This window comes from Mustela erminea, chromosome 2 (assembly GCF_009829155.1).
Source record: "Mustela erminea isolate mMusErm1 chromosome 2, mMusErm1.Pri, whole genome shotgun sequence".
NCBI classification, from domain to species: domain Eukaryota; kingdom Metazoa; phylum Chordata; class Mammalia; order Carnivora; family Mustelidae; genus Mustela; species Mustela erminea.
Window position 1 is genome coordinate 41,048,903 of NC_045615.1, and position 23,280 is coordinate 41,072,182.

The window sequence follows — 23,280 nt, forward strand, 5'->3', positions numbered from 1 at the left end:
AGTTACATCAAGTCCAACAGAAAAATCAATTTGTCCATTGCATGATATATTACATACATATTATTTTTTGTTTATTTCTTAGTCTTTCACTGTTTTCATTCTTTTCAGTATTCCACTGAAGTCCATGTCAAGTCCACATCAAAAGTTTTACTTCTTCACTGGAAATAATTCAACAAGAGCCATGGTATAAATTTTAAATATATCCATAAAATAAAACTCTCCAGTTTATAAACTTAATGTGTATAACTAAACATAATATTCATATTGAAGCTTTTTAAAATTTAAGAAATCTATTCACAAATTCAGTCATACTGACAAAATGTGATTACAATAAAATTTCTTTAACAGCATCCAAAGAAGTACAAATATTTTAACAGCTCAGTGAGCTTTCATAAACATACTAGGGTTTTAAGCATCTTTGGCAGGTGCTATTGAAATAAAAATTGTGTTCACAAAATTATTCAGTGAAATATACTCTAACATCTACACTCCATTATTTATAGGTAAAATTTTATTATGTATATATTCATAAGTTATCCAAAATACAAAGCTAGGTATCTTGAGAGGAAGATAATTTTTGTTTAAATTGGTCCAAATAGTACGTTTGCAATGCTTTTAATATTTCTTACTAGGTGGTTCCATTTTGATGAAATTATATTGTTTTATTAATTCTGAATGGGTCCATGGAAGATGAATTTCAAAAAATAACACTGCAGTGTTCTGTAAACACATTAGAGCTATGTATCTGTGCTGAAACTATTTACAAATAACCATAAAATGTTGCAAAATGCCACAAAAATTATTTCTTAATCTGAATTAATTTTTAGTGGAGACAAACTCAGTTCCAACATAGAAATAATAGATGTTCAAAAAGATATAACAATTAGAAGTGATTAAAAGTTTTGTGTTGTATGCTTATCTGTTATGTAAATAGCATCTATATAAAGCAGCACAACTTGAAATGAGAAGCTGAATGATGGTTTACATTTCTATAATTCTGAGAAGTTCATCCTTCCCTTCCTAGTTGAAGAAAGTTTTCACTAAATGTACATTTGGTTTTAAGAACAACAGGCTAACTGAGTGTTAAAGAGTTCCCCTATCACTGGCCCAAATACTAATTACATAGCAAATTTCAGCTAATTTCCTGGAAGTCGTTCAAATAGTTGAATGACTGTAGTTCAATGCTCCCTGAAGGATTAGTGCGTAGGAAGAATAATTCTTTAAAAAAAAAAAAATACATAAAGAAGAGCCTGCAGCAACCTAGGGAAAGTGGTCTTGGGTGGTCTTTCCATCAGATGAGGGGACGGTGAACAGTGCATCACCCCCCAACCCGGCAACACCCTAATATGATTTGAAAGACAAATTATTCAGCCACAACTTTTTAGCAATGCTAATAATCCCAATAATCCCAATGCTAATAATCCCAACCTCATTCAGGTTTCCTTCATTCAGGGAAACAGTCAAAAGCGTTTGCCTCTGCTTTTACCCAGACTTTGACCTACCATCGAAGCAATTTAGGCAAACCGTGTCTTGTATCTTTGAATATCAGTATCTTTACCCAGGCGCTGCCAGCCAGATTTCCATAAATTCCACTGCAGAGGCTTCCATTCTGATTCTCCTTTTCTTCCTTAGAGTGGGAAATCAGGATGCACCCGAGAGCCCTCCTCAACCAGATTTATAGCTCTGGGCAGAACTCATCTACAGATTTTCACATCAGAGCTTCCTTAAACGTTGGTAGCCTCCGTGAAAGAGTCATGGGGGCCAATGTTCTTTTTCACTTCCAGATTCTTTTTAGTCTTGCATGTCACGGACACCTCAGAGTGAATGGCATCCAGCCTCTGCTCACAGCGGAAGGCTGCGAGGAAAGCCTTTCTATAGTTGCTGTTCATCCAGCCATAGAGGAGGGGGTTGGCAAAGGTGGAGCACATGGCAATGATGTGGAACACGGTGAAGATGAGCTTGTACTCCTTCAGGTCGAGGACTTGGTTGTCAATGTCCACAGCAAGCTGGAACGCGTGGAGAGGCAACCAGCTGACCGCAAACACCACGACCACACACACCAGCATCTTGGTGGTTTTCTGCCTTCGCTGGTGGTAGTGATCATTGGCAGCTCCAGGGCTCACGTGGTTCTTAAGTTTACTCCAGATACGAGTGTAGGAGAAGGAGATGATGCCCAGAGGCAAAAGATACAGGATTAACAAGGAAGAAAGACTGTAGACCGTGCCATAGATGTTCTTCTCCTCGCCGGGCCACTTCTCTGTACAGACCATGATCTCAAAGTCAGGAATAATTTCAATCAGTGAATACTCGCGGAAGATGGCCAGGGGGCTGGCCAGCAGGGCGCTGATGCCCCAGGCCAGGCCGATAATCAGGAAGCTAATTCTCTTGGAGATCTTGCTCTCCAGGTGGTAGACAATGCAACGGTGTCGGTCCAGGGCAATTACTGTCAAGGTGATGGTGGACACTTGTACTGCCAGGCCCTGGGCATAGGGTACCAGGTGGCATAGGACGAGACCCATTTTCCACTCCCCCATTAAGGTGTAGGTCAGAGTGAATGGCAAGCACAAGGTGTTTACCAGAAGATCTGCCACCGCCAGATTGGCAATGAAAAAGTTGGTTACAGTGCGCATGCTCTTGAATTTGATCACCACGTGAATCACCAGAGAGTTTCCAATGACCCCAAGCAAGATGATGGAGCAGTAGGCTAATATGAGGATAATCCGTACCTCAATCAGCATGGTGCTGTCTATCAGCTCTGGCTCAGGGTCGTGGGCCAGCTCACCTCTGGGAGTGGTTTGCCTTGGATGATATTTCTCTACCTTCATTTCTTCCACTGTCTGGTTCTCATCAGGCTCTGCACCTACTGGGCCCATTTTCAGCTACCAGAAAAAGAATCTACAACTAAAAAAAAAAATATATATGTAGAAGATATATGGAACAAGGAAAATACGCATCACAAATGGACTGGCTTCATTTTGCTGAGGCTCAAAATGCCTGTCCCCTGATCCCTAAAATTTCACAGAGTATACCATTTTAAGAAAGCAGGCCCAATAATAAGTCTATTCACAAATACTGATGTGTTAAACCAGGTCCCTGAAACATGTATTACCAGTGGTAAAATATAATACCTCTAGTATAGACATAATTTCACGAGTGCTATCAAATGGATTCAACCTATTTTAAGTGGGATGAATGTTAGAAACTTTATCAATTAATTTTATAACTCTGACAAATTCATCAAATTCATCAAATTTCTGACAAGGAAAATGGCCTTCAATATCTTGACTGCTTTAAATGTATAAATATAGCAGCAAATTACACAGAAAAGAGAAGACTATTAAAACACTTTGCATGGTGCCTGGACTTTGGGAGTATAACGTATTTAAGATAAACTGAGCAGATTCCACTCCATAACCATGACTTCTAGTGTTTGGATTAGTGTTAAAAATAGGTAGACTGTATAAAATAGTTGCATTTTTTTTAATAGTTGCAGTTTTTGATAATTTGGATCAACTTCCTACTGACATACAGCAGAATCCCACCCAGGATCTACGGAGAAAATTTGTCCAAATCTTAAGTATAATCTCTCTCTAACCTCTAAATACCAAAGTTTTCACACTTCTCTTCCCCAGTCGCACCCCACCCAAAGCTTTCCTTCTGCATGCCCTACTTCAGTCAATGCTATCCCATGGATTACACCAGGTACAGTTAAAAAGCAGGCAACTATTCTAGGCTTTGTCAACTCCTTTAGCCCCAACATATAAGAGAGCCCTCAGACTGATCTGGTATACCTCTCTCAATACTCCTCATCATTTCTACCACATTGACTTTGTACTTCTCAGGTTCTTACCACTGTTACTCTAATACTCTTCTGACTTATCTCACTTCCTCTTCTCCTACTTTCATTCATTCATTCATTCATTCATTCATTCATTCTTAACAATAATAATTGTGCATCTGCAAAATGCCAGGCCTGGACCCACCCTTGTGATGCTTGCACTTACTCTAACATGCATTCAGCTAGATTTGAAAACCTATGTCAGGGGGCACCTGGGTGGCTCAGTGGGTTAAGCCTCTGCCTTCAGCTCAGGTCATGATCTCAGGGTCCTGGGATCGAGTCCCACATTGGGCTCTCTGCTCGTCAGGCAGCCTGCTTCTTCCTCTCTGTCTCTCTCTCTCTCTGCTTGCCTCTCTGCCTACTTGTGATCTCTCTATGTCAAATAAATAAAATCCTTAAAAAAAAAAAAAAGAAAAGAAAAAGAAAACCTATGTCAGGAACCAGGATTTGTGCTGGGGGGAATGACAAGAGGACAGCATCTCCACTCTCAGGCTCTTACCTTTGACAAGAAAGAGCCTACTCTGACATGAAAAGTGTTGTTCTGAAATTCAAATGTGATCATACCATTTCCCCCATGTCTCCAGATTGCTTAAAACAAAATAACATATTGGTTACTAATGTGAAATTCTCTTTTCAAGCTTATAAAAACATCCAGAGCCCAACATCATAGTAAGTTTTTAATGTAGTCATAATGACAAAAGGCTACCACCATTAATTCAGAACTTCTTTTAAATAAATTTGGTTTTTACTAATCATAATGACATCTACCTACTTTGGCAGGTGAGTCATATTTATTCAGCCCACAGACAATGCCTGGGTGGGCCCCCAGCCTTCCACTCCTTACCCTTCCTCTGGAGGGTTAACTCTTGCAGACTGTATTTCAGGCTCCCACGTCCACTGGGATGCTGGCTGAGTATGATCACAGGAGGCACTGGCAGATATTTAGAGGACAGAAGAAGGGAGAAGCCCCTGTCTTCTTCTCTGTCCCTCTCTCCTCTGGGCAGTGCTTCAGTAGCCCCTCTGTGCCTCTGGTTCCCACAGGATTAGTCCATAGTGATTCTATTTCCCATGGATGGCCCTGGTCCCTGGGCTTTGGTCACACCACCTACTCTCTGCGTCCCTCTGGCTGGGGATATTAATGACTCTTTGCTCGTGCTAGTCCTTGAGTGGCCTCAATAGCCTCTGTTCGGCTTATCACTTGTGGAATCAATTATCTGCATTTAATTTCCCCTCCCTCACATTCTCGAACAGGTTCTGTTTTGCATGATCTGCTGTTACCATGCATATATGATGTCATTAATTTGCTCTCCCATAATGGTTCTTGACGTGTATGTTGATACCACTGGCCTATAAAAGATAATCCCAACTCCATTATATGACATTCAGCGCTTTTCTTGAATGAATTCCTGCCTATCTTCTGGCTTCATCCCTCCTGACATATAAAATGCATATGTTATGCTTTACTCATACTAAACTGTTTCCAATTCCAGCAATGCATCAGCTTTTCTCATGCCTCACTACTTTCTCCATTCTGAACTGGGAAGCCTCTCAGTTACCTCAGAAATCTGTGTCCACTTCTAATACTGCAAGAAGCATAAGCCATAATGCAATTATTTCCTCACCTAGCCATTTCTTTCAGGACAGAAACTGGATCTTTTCCATCCATTGTTTAATCCTTAGCACACTACCTAATACATTGATGGTACTCAATAATTTGGTTAAACAAACGTGAAGGTAAAGGAAAGCATAATTTTACCAAACACCTGAAGTCAACAAAATTCAAAGTAATGATTCTTTTCCTTTCCTTAAGATAATTGCTTATACGGAATCCCTTTGCTTTGATGTGACAGTCTCGTGCTTATTTTCTGGTTCTCACTCAGGTAACCACCTCTGCAAGACTTGTTCCAAGGTCCCACTTACATCAATCTCTGATTAAAGCATTAAAAAGTTCCAGTCAGCATACACCATAAGGAAACTTCCTGTCTCAGGGGCCTCTCTCTCTCTCTCTCACACACACACACACACACACACACACACCCTTTTGGAGTCTTACTGCAGAGAGAGAGAGAGAGAGATTTCTATATACTCATATATATTTGCTTCATTGACATGTTCTAGTTCTGTCTGCATAAATTTCAAATAATGTGTTCCTAGACCCTCTTTTGTATTTGCCTCCATTTTCTAGAAATTAGGGGGAAAAAAAGTGAAACTCATTATCTAAATCTTCAAGTGTGTATTTGGTAGGCTGCACCACTTCCCTGAACCTAAAGGAGACTTTACAGAGCACAATTAGTCAATCCTGACAACTCATTAACAGGAATAGCAAGACTCCATGAGGTCTGAGTTTGAGGTTTGCCATGAGCTAAATTGAGAGTAAGCCTGAGAGAGAAGAATATTAGTTTATTGACTTATTTTGGTTTTTCTTTTCAGTTCCATTTTCTTTATTTCAGAGCCCTTTACTTAAAGCTTCTCTACAGAAATGGTTATTGATCTACAGGCAATTTGCATATGGGCACTAATCACTGTTTTCAAGCACACATCTGGCTTTCAGCCAGGTCAGAGCACTCCCGCAAATGTATCATTTTAGGGTTGGACTTCCAGAAAAGTGGAAGAGGAAAAGGGAGTCCATAGAGGGAGCTCACTAATTCAAAACTCAAAAGCACAACAATTAAAAGATGAGTCGATACGGGAAAAAACACTTTATTTGAAATAAGGCAATGGAAAGCATTCACTTGGGTCAAATCATTTTAGAACTGTGAATGGTAGAGTTTTCTTGAATAACTGAATCTTCAGTTTCTGTTGCAGAAATATTTCTTTGTAGAATAGGAAAATGAGTTAAGGCTTTTTTTTCTTTTCTTCTTTCTTTCTTTCTTTTTTTTTTTTTTTAAATTTGCAGGGCTTTTTGCATCAGTACTCTTATTACCACAGATGGCTTAATAAAACTTAACATCTTGTCAATCACAAAACCTTCCAGGAGTGCTTCTCAGGCAAAAAGGTCCCAGGAATCCTGCCTTACAGCCCATACTTGTTAGTCCTAGAGAGAGGGGAGTGGACTCCAAGAATGCTACATACAAGACATGATTGTTTGCTTCATAAGCAGAAAGTTGAAACTATTCACCTAAAGGTCTGGTAATGGATCACTTTCTTTGTGTTTGAACATCTGGCCTTTGCTTGCCAACAGCATTGTCTATCTCATGTCACTGACTTTAATGATGTGCCCCACTGCAAAACGTCTTAAAGCTTTTACTTTTGCCTCCTCCTCGTGCACCATATGCTCCTACCCAGTGGGTGAGCCCTTCTGGTGCAAAACCAGTGAATGCTTAAATAAATGTACTTATTCTTGAACAGCTTTAGCGAATCCAATATGACCTTCTGCTTTAGACAGGTGTTTGATTAAAAAGGGGTGGGGAACAGAAACCGTAACAACTTGCTGCTCTGGAAAGATGATGACCTCTCTCTAAGTAGGTCAAGGAAAGAGTAAAAACCTTCAGCAGAAAAGGAAAATTCTAGCTAAAGTAGAAAATGGTGATGGTACCACCCCAACCCCCACCTTCAGGCTAAAGGAGAGTGGGGTGGGGGGAGTCCGCACACTAGTGAGGACCTCCCCCATACCTTCTTCATAGGACTAGAGCTCTTTTGTGGGTATTCTTCCCAGAATGTGAATCAGAGTTAGAACTTACACTTACTTCCCCGGCGAGGGCGTTTCTGCTGAGACGTGGAAGCCAGACGTGCACAGCCGGTCCGTGCGATGATTGACCAGCCCTGGGATCCGAAGAGGCCACTGGAAGGTCCCCAGGGGCAAGTCCAGTTGCGCTGCGTCCTTCCCGACGGTGCAGGACCGTCAGCGCCACGCGGAGCCACGCGGAGAGGGGCGGCAGCGCGGCGTCCACCCGGCACCCGAGCCGCCGGGAGCTGGCGCTGCTCAGCTCTGCCGCGGACCTCTGCGGCCAGGCGCGCTCGGGCACCGCACTGCGCCGCGCACAGCAGCAGGGTGAGCGGGTGAGGATGCCAGGCCGGTGGGGGGCGGAGGCACGGGGGTGGAGGGTGCGGCAACTCTTCCCTGGAAGGAAGAGAAACAGGTGCAGAAGGTGGGGGGCGACAGTTCCGCAGCGCCAAGGGCTGGACGGAAGTTTCCGTGGCGAAAGAGGGGGACAGTGTCCACAGTGTAGCCTCTGCCTCCCGGTTTGGAAGCCCGCGCGGCGGGACCCTACTCAGCGCGGCGCCCCCTCGCGGATCCCCACCCTACTAACACCTGCAAACTGCTACTTTTCAGCCCGCTTCCCAGGTGACCCCAAGTGTGATACTCTGGGCGTGTGCAGCACCCCAACCTCCTTTCCCTTCCACAAACCCCTCCCTTTGCTCTCCGCTCCTCAGTTTCGCGGTAAGAAGCTCCTGGAGTCGGGGTTCACCAAATTGGCCAGGGAAAAGTCGAAGGCGAAAGCGACTGTGGGGCGCCCACCCAGCCTCGGACGAGGGTGCAGCGGTCCCTGGTGCAGCGCGAGCAAGAGGAGACCTCGGGCTTGCAGGGGGCCGATGCCGAGGTAGAAGCTCTCCACCTTGGAAGGGCTGAGAAAATCCGACAACTTCGACCAGGAGTTGTTTCTTCTTTTGTTTATTTGCTCACAGGAGCAGAGGTAGGGAGCTGGACCCGCGGAGAACCACAGAAAAACGCCACACAGTTGTGCCAAGGACAAACCCTGGGTACCCTCGCCCGGGGCTGGAGCGCAGGGCGCTGGTGCTCCTCTAACTGGGCGGACGCTGTGCTCCCGCGAGAAGGTAAAGCGAGTTCACATGCTTTTGCCCACCGTTGGCAATTCTTTTCACAGGTGTCTGCTGACAGTTTACAAGTTAGGTATTGCGGGTTCAGATTCAAAAGCCCGCGGGCAGTCTGGGGGCTGTGCGCTCCGGCTCCAGGCAAAAGCTCTATAGGAAGAGAACACAATGGGTGACAAACGAATCACAGTCTCTTTCTCCAGTTAGTTGATTTCCACATCCTTCGCTCTTCCATCATGACAAAGCCACTTGTGCCACTGAGTGCGAGCCTCTGGAATTCTTCTTTTGGAGAAGCCCTCTGCTAATGCCTTGAGCCCAGTGAGCTGAGGTAGCGGATCAGAGCAGAACAGGACGGTGGCGTCAGTCCACAACGCTGCAGAGTCTGTTTCCTCGAGATTCCTCCCGGGAAGCTCTATTTAGAGCCATTCCTTAGAGAAATTTACGACCAGTCTTTCTTTCTCTTGCTCATTTTTAGAGGGGGCAGCAGAGCCTGCCATGTTAAAAAAAGGAAAGCCAGAAATTGGAAACCACAGTCTTTCCTAACTATCCTGTGTTGAGGTTTTGCACTAAATACTTTCCCTCTGTGCCTCACTTCACTTCTGAAGTGAGGATGGTCAACAGAGAAAAAGAAAAAAGAAAAGACAAAAGTACCCTCTTCAAAAATATTAGTTATGGCATCCCCTGTAAAGGATTAGATTTTCATTCTTATCTGGGCTTGCTCACATCCTAGTAATACTGTGTATGTAAGGATCTTTACACAGTGTAATCTGAAATTGATCATCTGGTTAATGTAGAATTATGCCACAGGAGCATATTTCTGTATAAAAAGGAAGCCATTTGGGCTTTTCAATTACCAAGAAACAAAACTAAACAGAACTGCAAATAATATCCGGGATGTTCTACATAGTTCTACTTAAAATATGTTGGCAGATATACTTACCTTGGGGAAATATTCCTTGCTCATACATGTGTTTTATGCAACAGATTCAGCACTTCCTAATATGTTTGCTGTGAAGAGTGAACTCTGTACCAAGGAGTTGAAATTTTGGAAGACTAGGAATGGCTTGAAATAACAACCGCAAAAACATGCAAGAAAACAGACAAGCAATCAGATTAATTGCTTTGGAGAGCTGAACTGACTTGACTGACATTGATTCTATGAACATTTTTGCCTCCATTACAACTGGCTTTCAAAAGCTGCCTAGGACTCTTATACAAATATTTATCATAATTATTCCCATACAGACATGTGAGCTTTTAGGAAACACATAGTTCCACAAACATCTTCTCAGCAACTCTGAGAAGATTAAATGATCTCTTTAACTCTCTTCCAGTAAAATACAGAACCGAACGAAACACTGATCTATTGAAGTTAAAGTTGCTTTATCGCTTGTCTTATTATCAAGGATAGTTTTGGCAGTTAAGTCATGATATTTTTGTGCATTAAAGTCTAACTGATACCTTTTGATGTGCATATGCTCTGTGCTATGGGAACAGGAACCACTCTGATGAATGCCAATAAACCCTATTGAGATCCTGATATAAGTTTGTGGAAGCAATGGTGAAATGCAGATTAATACAAATTGAAATAGGCCAGGATTGGTGCTGCCTGATTTCTCTGGTGTCAAATCATTTAGCTCCTCAGGCAGTTCAGCAGCTTAGAAGAATAGATGTCGACTGTTCCTCAAATAGGATGCGGACTCCAACTCAGATGCCTACCAGACTAGGGCCAATGACATAAATGCATACACCAGCTAAGCTGGGGTAGACAGTGGGGAGTGGTGGGTGTTAACAATACCATTGAAAGCACAAAAGTACATGCCTTTTCTGAAGGAGGAGGCTGCTAATTCCACTGAGTTTCCTTGTAAAAATTTAAATTCAGTATTGTCAGATCTGACATTTTAAGAGAACAAAAATTCATGTTCTTAAACATCTTCCGAATTTTCAAGGAAAGAAATTAATTCTTGAAAAGTAAAGTCCCTAAGCAGGTCAGATCTATGGAGGCCAAAATAGAGATGGGTAGATAACCCACAGTCTTGTCGGTGGGCCTCCAATAGTGCCGCCTCTGATATGAGTATGTGATGTTTGATGGACCTCCTCAAGCACATTAGACATGGCTCAACCACCATTTCCCCTCCGCCACAAACCATTCCTCAGTGCTCATAAATATAAAAGTAATACAACCATAGATTAATTGCCAAATAAGTAACTTTCTTTTCCACTTTGGGTTGAATAGGTATTCTCAGTGAGACTCCAAAGTAAATGACTTGGCGATCAGTATTTTATGTTGTTAAGTTGAAGAAATTTCAGACAAACTCTTTGTTAGAAAAGACAAAGTTAGATAACATTAGTATAGAAGACCATTTATGATGCTTTTTTTTTTAGATGAAGTACATCATGATATGGATTTCCTTCAGTCTAAATTTATTTTGAAAGCAAGATACGCCACCCCATGGCATAAATAATTTTATTGTTTGAAGTAACTTACAACCATTATAAAAAGCAAAAACAGGGAAAAAAACATAGAAAGAAATACACATGATCTATAAAACATTGCTGTCCAATAGAACTTTCTGTAATGATGGTAATGTTCTCTATCTGTATTGTCCAATAAAGGAACCACGCAGCTACTTTTGGGCATTTGGCTTTTGGGCACTTGAAATGTGGCTAGTGAAAGGAAACTGAATTTTAAACTTAACTTTTTTAAAAGCACCAAAAACAAAAAGTGTGTTTTAATTCCTAATGGAAATTCTTCCTAGGGTCACTCCTGCCAGAAAGCCAGCTTTTTTTTTTTTTTTTTTTCTCACCTTAATGTCAAGTTTTCCTGAAAGACTTTTTATTTTAAAATATTTTTATTTATTTATTTGAGGGAAAGAGAGAGAGTGAGTGAGAGAGCTGGGGTGGGGGGGATGGGGTTCAGAGGGAGGGGAAGAGAGAGTCTCAAGCAGACTCCCCACTGAGTGAGGAGAGCAAGCCCAACTTGGGGCTCAGCCCCACAACCCTGAGATCATGACCTGATCTGAAACCAAGAGTCAGACCTTCAGCCAACTGAGCCACCCAGGCGTCCCTTGCTCTCCCTGAAAGACTATTAAGTAACTCTCAAGTCATACCAAACTGAATTAAATCCTGGTCAAAACAAAACACTGTAGAGCAGCTGGAGTGTGGAAGCTGATTCCAGAAGGAGAAAAAAGTGAGCTCCACAGCACCAAAAGAGAGAGCAGCAAGCCCAAAGAATTCTCTAAACCCCAGTAATGTAAGAAAAGCTCAGTGATGCTAATAAAATAATGTACTTAAGTCTGACTAAACAAAAGAAGTTTAATAGCTAGTTAGGAAATTTTTATAATCAAATTAGCTTAACAGTTATAGTGTTTAGGATATTTAAACTGATTCTGTCTTGCTTTATTTAAGTGTTCAACAAATTCAGTTATTTATTTATCCTTAGGTTTATTAAGTCCTACTTACAGGAATTCATGTTAAAGTTTCAATAGTATTCCCTTTAGTAAAAATTATAGAACCTAGATATCCTAATGGTAATTTGGTTATTTGGTTATAATATTGATTCTTATTGGTTGTAAATATATTTCTGATGGGATGTGTGTCTACCTTTCCTTTCAGGCAGGAAAAGGCACAGTGGAAGTTAATATCCGAACATTTACCGTGGAACTTGCATCAAGTAGACACAGAAAAAAGAGACTGTTTTATATGAATGGAGCTACAGGTGTTTTAACTTTTTAAACAAATCTTTATTTAAGATCAACTCAGTTTTTAAAAACTGGACGGTCTAATCACACTTGAGATGAAAAAGTAATGCTTCCTTCAACACCCTTGCAACCTTGGCTCATTTATAGCAAGCGAGCCAATAAATGTGTGAGTGTGCAAAAAACGGTCATCAAATAATCCATTTCATGAAACTGATTGGCTAGATTTTCTTTAAAATTTTGTAGGCAGCAGTATGTTATGAAGACAGGTGTCTCACTCAAGAAAAGCAACTAGTCATTCCAAGCGAAATAGATGCTAAATCCTAAATTGAGCATAAATATCATTTGCTATGATTTTTCTCTCTGGATTTGGAGTTTTTATTTTTGTTTTGGATTTTTAATTGCAAATTCAAAGTGATTAAGCAGGATTGTAAGCACTATATGCAACATTTTGCTGAGATTTTTCTCTTTCGGTGATCATCCAAATGGATATTGAGACTGGTAAGGAACCAAATCTAAAACGATATTGAAATGCAAATGATTCACAGTTCAAATTTTAACATCGAACAAAGGAAGGGACATTTTTATGTGGAATTCAGAATTTAATCAATGCAAATTTTCATTCGATTATCTGAAACATGCACAGAAGGCCCATGGCTAAAGAGGAAACACGCACCCTTTTAGAAATTTCAATTTTATTTAATAAGTGTTTATCCCTGTAGCATATAGAGACATAATTTGATATATATTTTTTGAATCATACTCAAAGCAAATTTAATTTTTAATTTTTCTCAAACAAATGCAAGCGAAATCAAAGCTCTCTCTCATGAAATTACTATGGGTACTTCTCGAGAAATGAGAAGTTAAGGATTTATACATAATTTTTACATATTACTTTGGAGATGGTAAAATGGCTTATTGAAGTAAAATTTTAAGACATTAATTAAATAATGCTAGTAGGATTTAATTCAGGACTCACTGTTCTTTGTTATAAAAAAGAATTGTGTAAAATCCATATGAATGTTTTACTGCTCACAACTCTTCTCAACAAATCTTTATTGAGTGTCTAATTCATTACACGTGCTGTGCCAGACAATATCCATGTAACCATGAATTACACACAGACCTGCCACTGATTGTCTCTGATCCATTAATGCTTTATACATTTCAAAGTAAAGAAGTACCACAAACAGATTAAGATTCTCTAGTGGACTCTGACATAATAAGTTTGGGGTCACAAGGAAGAAATGGTCAGTTTTTTGTTTGTCTGTTTTTTGTGAGTGGTGTGTGTTGGGAGAATCGGGGAAATGCTTTTTGGGGAAAGTAACACAACTCAGTATAAACTTAGCTAGAGACCATTTTTTGGCTTTCCCCAGCACAGGCATACCGTTTTCTTCTCCATTGCATCGACTGGGATGTGTGATAGCAAGACAATGTAGAATCCTCTGGGGAAGAACCATCATCTACATATGTCAAAGTAAATTTTTCAAAGTCAAAACCATTATTTACAAACAAAATATATAGTAAGTACATAACCAATATTTAATTGAGTACGAAGGGCACTGGCACAATAGCAGGATGCCAAAGGCAGATACCTATAGCTAGTCAACATAAGAAAGAATCTTGCATAGAACTGAGACCTTACATATAACATTGGTTGATAGCCTGGTATGCAAAAAAGCCATAAATTACAGAAACCATCTGCATCTCGCCTGGAAAATAACCAAACTTAATTTTCTCTAAGCTTGCTTCAAACTTAGAGACTGGGTTCTCACCAATGGTAAGTGATATACCAAATTAAGTAAGCTTCCATCGCCTGGCAAGTCCGCTGATACTTAGGCTCATAAGGCAGTGCTCCCATCTGACATAGAAAAGCATACGATGCCCACGCTGGTGTTTTTTTTGTTTTGTTTTTTGTTTTTTGTTTTTTTTTAATTGTTGCTTGACAAACTGTCCCCAAAATGAGTAGCATAAAACAGTGATTTCATGCTGCTCATGGTGGGTCAGAAATATGTGCACCGCTTAGTTAGGTGATTTCATCTCTGATCCGTGTGGCCTCAGTGGGAGGGGTGGAGCTGCGTGAGTCTCTTCTGGGATGTACCTTCACGCACATGCATGGGTCTGGGCTGGCTTCTCTGTGGTAGCTGGAGGATGCGTATTTATCTCTCTTCACACACGGAAAACTCAGAGCAGTCAGACTTACTGCATGGCTTTTGGCTTCCCCTAGAAAGAATTTTCAAGAGTATTCTAAGACACCCAAGCAAGAATAGCAAGGCTTCTTATGATCAAATCTCCCAAGTTCCAGAACATTTCTTCAGCTACATTCTTTGGGTGAAGCAAGACTCTCAGCTCAGCTTATGAAATGGGAGAAGAGGAATATGTTCTGCCTCTGCAGGGGAGTAGGGCATGTGTGCAGGGGGAGGAAAGGAACTGATAGTGACCTGAGAGCAACGTCATCCCTTTGCCTTATATGTATTTTGGATGTATCTGTGTGTGTGTGTGTGTGTAATACATCCATTAAAGAGGGACTCTTCTGGGAAGAGAACAGTAGCCTCAGAAATTCCACAGTGAATTTTTCTGCTTTGGCTTGCAATCTATAAAATTATCAGGGCCAGAGACTGCAAAATCTAAGATCTTTGCTGTCCATGGAGACCCTGGGGCAAGAATACATGAGGAAAATAGAAGGGGTGTTTCCAATATCTGCACTTCGGTGAACACAGTGATTGCGATAGGTGCAAATAAACAACTTTAGGTAGGTTTCTCCCATGATGACTTACTTAAAGTGAATGTACTTAAACTGGTTCTTAGAAACCCCGGGTAAGATGACAACATAACATTGCCTGATAGCCAATTCCAATATTTAAGTACACCATTCTCAACACAACTTTCATTGAGGAGTAGAGCCCAGGAGGAACAGTGGAGAGATCTGCTCTATCCATGTGTTATTGCTGAGTAATGCCCAGAAGTTGGTCTCACAGGATCTGGGCACTGACCCGGAATCTGGTTTGTTTGCTGTGTGATTTGGAAATGTCATTTGATCTTTCTGAGCCTCAGTGTCTCCAACTATAAAATAAGAAGTATGTTCTTAATACTTTAGAATAAGAGCACAGTCTTAGTTCTCAAAATTCCACAGGTTGGCTTTGGAAATCTTCAAAGTATTTCCTGTATCTCATTACTTCTGATCTCTCTCCCTAGCTTTTTCTTAATTTATTATCCATATTCTGTTTTCTTAAGGCCCCCCAAAACAGAACCATAATTAAACAGCCTCAAGTATTTTGAACAGCACAGTAATAGTTTTAGATTAATCTTGAAAAACTCTTTAAGAAAAATGAGGGGTGGGAAAAAGCATGTATTGAAATTTCTAAGGGCATCCGACAGTGAAAGTCAATGAAATTACTTAGCTTTTTCCCAACTAAAAACAAAACAAATAAATAAACAAAAAAACCAAAGATACCTGAATGGTTCAGTCAGTTAAAGTCAGGTAAGCATCCAACCTCAGGTCAAGTCATGATCTCAGGGTCCTGGAGTCCAATCCCCCATTGGGCTCCCTGCCCAGCTGAGAGTCTGCTTCTCCCTCTCTCTCTACCCTCCTCCCCTGCTCATGCTCTTTCTCTCTTTCACTCAGATAAATAAATAAATCTTTTAAAACATCATTTATATTACTTCATATCAAAGGAATATTACATGATTTAAAAATCAGCTTTGTTATAGTAAATTAATCATAACATTTGATAATTTGGTGATTGATTTGCCCTCTCTGAAAGAAGAGTTATTGACACGTGCTCATACTATGTGATGTTTTCTTTAGGTATAGACTCTGAAACACAGAAGTGAACATTTTCAGATGCCCCTAAGCCGATTGTTCCCAAACCGTACACCGAGGAAGCCCGGGCTGCCACCACAAATTCACATGGGATCTCGTGTGATATTTTAAATTTCGAAGAAATCACAACCATATTTAATATCTGTTAGATACTTGGTGTCTATTAGATGCTGCACAAAGTACCACCCTGGAATTTAGTTCACAGTTTCAACATTAAGTTATACTACAAGCCTCCCAATGACCTCATATTTTGGGGAATCTGGGTTTTTAGTGGCTGCCAAGATAAGAAACAATCACTGTGTGAAAAGTCACTGAGTAAAGGAAATGAGAGTAGTCATTTTCAAATTGATTTCAAAACGTGTGGAGTTGTGCAGGGCCCCAGAGACACACATATATCCCATTAGTAAGCAAGCCCTCTATTTAAGAATGAAAACACATTACATTATTTATTTATCAATTTATGTTGAAATCGTTTTTTCAAATGGAAATTAAACTTTAAGGACATAAGTGCTTATGAAGTTATTTGTACCCAACTCCTTGATAAATGGCATTGTTTTTTGGTTATGATTTGGCCTCCAAGTCATCATGACATGTCTGCCCTCAGGCCATATCTAACTGGGAATCACATTTTGTTCATGTAAGAAGAGTTTGTTTCATTGGGTTAATCATGGGAGCTTTTTAATTGGAATTGAAATTTTTGATTTGAAAATATATTTTTAGTGAAAGATACTCTGGGGAACCTATATTAGAAATAGTTACAGAAAGAGGATTTAATGAAATCTCGTGTGCATAGGCAGGCATACACTGCCTGTATTTTACAGAACTCTGTGAACTATTCTGCTTTGTCCCAGCCTAGCATGGACAACTGAGTTCCTCCTAGATTGGAAAGTAGGAAGGAGGGTGGGAAGGGTCATATAGGCCCATGAAGGAAAGAAGAGAGGGGACACTTACTAGCATAAATCAGAAATATGTATATATTCTATTTTATTGTAGTAGTGTTGTAGCTCTACTAAAATCATTACTAGGAAAACTATCGAATAACGCAGAAAATGTTAGTACAATAGAATATTCATTTCTAAATGCAAAACTGTATGTTTAATATAACACATAATTTTAAATAAGATTCTGAAAAATGACCAGGAGGGAAATATCCTTTAAAGCTAACTATACTTATGCTATGCGAACTGTGGTTTTGTTCTTTCATCCTTCTTCTCAAGCTTTCTTAAGCTCACCTTTTATTTTGACTAAAGAAAATAATAAATATCATATAAAAGTGTACTGAATCCATTATTCAGATATTCATGAAATCTCTTAAAATGAATAGGAGATTTATTGTTCTAGCCACATAGTTTGTTCCTCAAACCCCACAGCCTGGGGTAGCTCTTCCAAATTGGGGTCCATGTTAGAGTCACACATGACACAACTGAGAGGGTCTGATTCTGTAGCACTGGAAGGAACTTGAGTGCCCACATGTGATTCTGTCCTACACCCTCCCCACTCTCAACTCAGAGTCTCCTCACCTTGAAGCACCTACAACCTTTCCCTATGCCCATACTGGTATGTTTTTTGGTTATCTTTGTCTCTTCCCTAATTCAAACTATTATTCCAAATTCAAATCAAGACACAAGTAAATCACACTTTCAAGGATATAGACACCTTTCTCTCAGACTCTTATTTACTTTCACTGAATTCTGTCTATAATCTCCCTCAGTTTCATTCTTTGAGTCCATGATGATGCCACTTCTGTCCGAGATCGTTACGTTACTGTATGTCCATTCTCTTCACCATCTTCCTTTCCTCTTTGAATAACCCCTTAAAAATTTAAAAGGTAAAGTATGTGGATGTTCTCTCTCTCTCTCTTTTTTTCCCCTTCTCTTCTTTCCAACATAGCCTCTTCTCAGGAAAGCCTTCGTGGTAATTCATGTGAGTTGCCTGCTATGGGAGGAATCTTACCAGAAAAGTGAACCTGAGAGAAAGGTTCACTAACTGTGGAACTAACTTACTGTGGAATGATTGGGACCAGCCAATATGTAGAAGGGATGTACTTCTGGTTCTGTTTCTACCTGGGGATTTTAGCTGCTGAACCTCCGAACCCTCTGAAAACCTCGTTGTCACACATGAGTGATATGCTCAGGAATTTTGTTGACTCTTCAAAATAATTACTGAGATGTTCAATTTAATCCTTTAACATCTAGACCACACTTGAATGAAAATTACATTTCCTGGCATTTAGTCTATATTTTCCTTATCATCACTGAGTAATTCTCTCAATACTATTAAGTAAGAGCAAATATTAGAAAGTGTGATACTCTTCTAGCCATTCTGTCCTCTGGCATTTTTAAATTTTCTTCTCTTTTTTGGCAGTATAAAAAATAGCTCTGATAAGGGTTTTGACCGATTCATTCATCTTGTTCTTGGCTAACACATCAAATCTGATAAAGAAATTGTGTTGTTTGGAGATGCCAATTACTTAATTAAGTTGCCTGTCACAGGGAAGGCATACAGAAAATGTAAATATTGCCTTCTGTTCAGTGGATTATATATTGTATCCTAGGTATAATACAAGATTATATCTAGATAAGTGTAGCAGAGAAAATATGAATGAGGAATACAGTTCCATAAACCAGGGCTACATTTATCAAACCATGGTGTTAGGCTTCCCATTATCAAGTACACCTGAGGTCCCTCATAGTAATGCAGATTCCAAGACCCCCGGTTGGTCCGAAGCCATGGAAACTCTTAGGAGAGAGAGAGATGGCATCTGCAACATTAGCAAGCTTCCCAGATCATGTGAATGTGTATCTAGTTTTGACCAGTTTTCATCAAGGGGGGTGTCCTGCTAATACACCAATAAATAAGGGAGCAAATAAATGAATAAGGGATAATGGCAGGGAGCGTGAGAAAGAATACCTGAATTATCCCAATGTTTTCTGTTCTTCAGAAATTGCTGAGCAATTCATTTCCCATTGCTCCCACAGATTTAATGTTACAGTACCTCTTGTTTCCATAGAGATTTTTAGGTATAAATTATCCAACATCAATTCTTGGTGATACATCTCTTCGCCTAATTAATTTTTGAGTTAGAAGTCACTAACGAGAAGTTACTTCCTATAGGAAATAGTCCCGCACCAAGCCTAGCAGGTCTAATATCTCTGTCAGAGAGCTGTGAGCCCCCTGTGTCTCTCTTCAACACATAATATTTCCGGTTTCACATTTTGTGTGACAATTTCTCTACCTGATGAACACCTCTCTTCCCAACTTCAGACCCCAAGAGAAACAAAATCCAACAACAGTAACTTTTTAGTGCTTTTTGGGTACAAACAAGAGAATTGAAATGGAAAAGAAATTACCACTTTCCTTCATTTCCTTCCTTGATAAGAGGCCTGGATATTAAGCCATCTGCTGCTTGTTCATTTGATCAACGTAGAGAGAACCTTGTATCTTAAAGTCTGAATATTCAGGTTAAACTCTGAGTAAATTGTCATTGATATTTAGCAATCCTGACTTAGGTTATTTAAATTAATTTCTGGGTGAATTGTGCATGGAATGTTTATTTACATTTTCTCAATTCCTAAACTGTTTACTCTTTTGTACAGATAGCACAAGTTGCAGGGATTTAATTTAAAAATCACAAAAAAGTATCTAAGGAAGGAACAAGAATATAGGACAAGCATCCTCATTTGATTTAGCTTGATCTGTCCCTTCCTCCCCAATTGTAAACAGGGGCAGGGGAAGGCCAAAAAATAACAGGAAAGTGGCAGTGAACCTGTTCCCTGTTTGTTCCTTGTTTGTTCTTGAGTATTCTCTCATTTATTTAGTCTACTTCATGACTACAAAATATGTCATCAACATGTTGCTTTTCTTAAAAGTTTAAAACTCTGAAGAGCCATGTTCTCGACCCTTTCACTTAAAGGGTGTCATACTTTGACAATGGGCATCTAAGCCACCCTTAAGGACTAGAATCTGTAATCTATTAAGTATTTTCCCTCTTAGGAGCACTATAAAGATGGCTTTTTCTATGACTTGAAATAAGGATTTTTAAGGTGTTTATTTGAATTCAAATGTATCCTGTGAAATTTTTGTATAAAGTAAATAATAATTACTTTATGCTCTCAAAAGGATTCTTTGCTTAACAAAATATTTGCTACAGAATCAGTGAAAGTGAAACACATTATTTGATTTATAAAAAATTGAATTAATAGGAAAAAGACATATGTTAAAGATAAGGACTACAGCAACATGGGTTGTATGGTAGTTTGTGAGCAACTAGGATTGAACACAGATTTTTTTATTCATTTTGTACTTCACTGACCAACAACTTTGTGGCATGAATTTACTGTGTGCATATGATGGCTATCTAATCTTTCACGATGCTGCTGTAAACAGAGATTAATGAGATTGGGCCTACGTCATGCAAAAGCCTACAATCTGGTACCCAAGAAACAAGTTATTGAAGTTAATTATATCACAAGGTGGTAAGTCCTATGACAAATATGTGATTCATAGAGATCGTTTTATTTGTATCCTGCAGCTGAATAGCTTTCTATTTGATGGAGGCTGGGATAGAGGGTGGCAATTCTAAGCAGGTGAAACAGTAGCAAGCCTACTGAGATATGAAAGGATCTGACGTGAAGAACCAGCTGCAGGTTTAGGATGCTTTTTGCAAGAGCAGCTGGGAAATAATACTGGGAGATACATAATAGCCAGATAATTGAAGGTGTTGTACTCTACTCTAGATAGTTGCATTTTATTCTATTGGTAATCCATAGTCACCAAGGGATTTAAAGCATGGGAAAGGTGTTTAGTTTTGTTTTGTTTTTTGAGTTTTGTTTAAGAATATTCTGGTAGTGATGAGAGAATTTTTGGGGAGTGGGGTATGACTTAGAGCAGTGATTTACAATCAAGACAGATTGTAATAAAAGCATTACATGAAGAATTTCAAAATACTCTTGTTCCCACCCCAACCTTAAGGTTAAAAATCACATAGGACTAGGTTCTATATTTTTTTTAAAAGCCCCCTTATTAGTTACATATCGCTATATAACAAATTACCACAAACTTTTCAGCTAAAATAGTAAACATCTCAGAGTTTCTGTGGGTAAAGAACTTTAAGGCACTTTAACCAGGTTTTCTGCTTTCAGATCTCTCCCAAGGCTACAATCAAGATGGTGGCTAAGACTAAGGTCTCCTCTGAGGCTCACCTGGGGCAGGATCTGCTTCTAAGCTCGGATGGCTGTGAGTGGGATTTGGTTCCTTGTGGGTTGTTGGACTGAGAGCATAGCTTCTTGCTAGCTGTTGCCTGGAAGATCCCCACCCCTTTCTCTTCTTATAAGGCTCTCCCTACAAGGAGGCTTACTTCATCAAAGCCAGCAAGGGAGAGAGTCTGCTAGCAAGACAGAAGTTACAGTTTTATATAACATAATCTTGAAGGAGACTTCCCATCACCTTTGCCTTCCTCTATTGGTAAGGAATAATCCACATGGTGCCCACACAAAAGCTTGAATGCTAGGATTGAGGGAAAATTAGGGGATACCTTTGAGTCTGTCTTGTGACACACTCCATGTGATTCTGATAGTCATTTGGGTTTGAAAACAGTCACCCAGAGACTTTAGGGAATACATAAAAAAAATGGCAAGGATGAAATTTCAAGGACAGATCTCAAAAACTTTGGAAAAGAAATAACTACAAGAGCAGGTGATTATAGAGGTATTGGTTTTGTTAGGGAGGGGATAGCTGGATTATCAAGCCTTGAACTTGGTGATTGAGTATATAATGATGGCTTTAGCCAAAATAATAAGTCAAAAAAAAAAAAAACCCATTTTGAAAGAATGACAATGGAGTTAGCTTTAGATCTGTTAGAGTTGATGTACATATAGGGTATATTATGAAAAAAGTATTACAAACTGTCAAATATGGCCAAAAAAGAAAGAAAGAAAGAAGGAAAGAAAGAACAAAAAAGTGAGTACCATATGTTTTCAGAGATATGGAGTAGCATTGTTTAGCAGATCCTCTAGAGGTTTATTTTATTATCTCGGAAAATGCTCTTTGTTCAACTCACTCTTACAACTGATTAAAGTTCCCAAACTTGGGCGCCTGGGTGGCTCAGTGGGTTAAGCCGCTGCCTTCGGCTCAGGTCATGATCTCAGGGTCCTGGGATCGAGTCCCGCATCGGGCTCTCTGCTCACAGGGAGCCTGCTTCCCTCTCTCTCTGCCTGCCTCTCCGTCTACTTGTGATTTCTCTCTGTCAAAATAAATAAATAAAAAATCTTTAAAAAAAAAAAAAAAAAAAAAAAAAGTTCCCAAACTTAGTGAGGTTGCATGTTAACTTATATATTTTTGACCAATAGAGTTGCAAATGATTTTCTGGTATAAGAGATAACCCGAAGCTTGCAGTTTATTTTGTTGTAGGACATTAAGCACTTTGATACCTAAATTAACAATCTTATGTTAATACTTCTTCATCAAGTTGACTATAAATAACTACATCCTCAAATGCTTTCTGAATCACACCTATCATCTCACTGTTTCTGTCATCTTATAATAAGTTGAATAAAATATTTGACACGTGCTCACTTCGGCAGCACATATACTAAAATATTTGACACGTGTTGTTTATATCTGTGTGAGTCATAACACTGTACTAACCAACCAAGAGGCTTCTCAGGCTCTCTCCCTCCCCTTCTCTCCTTCTGAAATTATTTTAACTTGCAATCAAACTTTACCTTTGCTGACTCTCTGATTCACTAGGTTTTATTATGTATAATGATTTCTTGTTCATTTCTGGTTCTTATCTGGAACTTGGTGATTTGTTAGAACACCAAGTTAAATTCTTGTTCCAGTTTGTACATAGCAAGAGTTGTTCCTCAAAAAAATGGCAACAATGACCAGAAAACTGGTTTTATGATCTGGCCATTTGACGACCCCTCCAAAGATGGTAAAGGATCTATTCTCTGTTGCAGTGATAAGTGACAGGGAATTCACTTTCTTATTATTTTGTGAACATTTCTCTATTTCTGTACACAAATCAATTAAGGGAATCATTCTGTGCCCACTAGAGTGGAAACCATCTTTTTGAGGTCTGGAATAGTGAATTTTTCTGTTTCAGTGTTTATTATCCTAGCTGAGTTTATGGAAATGAGGTTGCAAGC

General features: G+C 39.6%; 2 protein-coding genes across 3 annotated transcripts; one reads left to right on the forward strand and one right to left on the reverse strand.

Annotated features, from left to right (window-relative positions):
* Positions 1-641: 641 nt before the first annotated feature.
* On the reverse strand, positions 642-7,604 carry NPY2R (neuropeptide Y receptor Y2). Of its 2 annotated transcripts, none has more exons than XM_032332713.1 (2): positions 7,525-7,604; positions 642-2,901 (listed from the first exon to the last, which is right to left on the reverse strand). In XM_032332713.1, exon 2 carries the CDS (start codon positions 2,871-2,873, stop codon positions 1,725-1,727), a length of 1,149 nt encoding a protein of 382 aa, XP_032188604.1. In that variant the 5' UTR covers positions 2,874-2,901; positions 7,525-7,604; the 3' UTR covers positions 642-1,724. The 2 variants fall into 2 exon arrangements, with proteins under 2 accessions (XP_032188604.1, XP_032188603.1); XM_032332712.1 differs by having other exon boundaries at positions 7,519-7,604.
* On the forward strand, positions 7,553-21,394 carry LOC116584414. Its single transcript, XM_032332714.1, has 4 exons — positions 7,553-7,829; positions 8,112-8,379; positions 8,465-8,614; positions 21,274-21,394. Exons 1-4 carry the CDS (start codon positions 7,587-7,589, stop codon positions 21,306-21,308), a joined length of 696 nt encoding a protein of 231 aa, XP_032188605.1. The 5' UTR covers positions 7,553-7,586; the 3' UTR covers positions 21,309-21,394.
* The last annotated feature ends 1,886 nt before the right edge of the window (positions 21,395-23,280 follow it).

Excerpts from the sequence above, each read along its gene's own strand:
- NPY2R (XM_032332713.1), bottom strand. The coding sequence starts at position 2,873 with ATGGGCCCAGTAGGTGCAGAGCCTGATGAGAACCAGACAGTGGAAGAA.
- LOC116584414 (XM_032332714.1), top strand. The coding sequence starts at position 7,587 with ATGATTGACCAGCCCTGGGATCCGAAGAGGCCACTGGAAGGTCCCCAG. Across the intron at positions 7,830-8,111 it reads GCGCCGCGCACAGCAGCAGG|CCCGCTTCCCAGGTGACCCC; the intron begins GTGAGCGGGTGA and ends GCTACTTTTCAG. Across the intron at positions 8,380-8,464 it reads TGCAGGGGGCCGATGCCGAG|GAGCAGAGGTAGGGAGCTGG; the intron begins GTAGAAGCTCTC and ends ATTTGCTCACAG.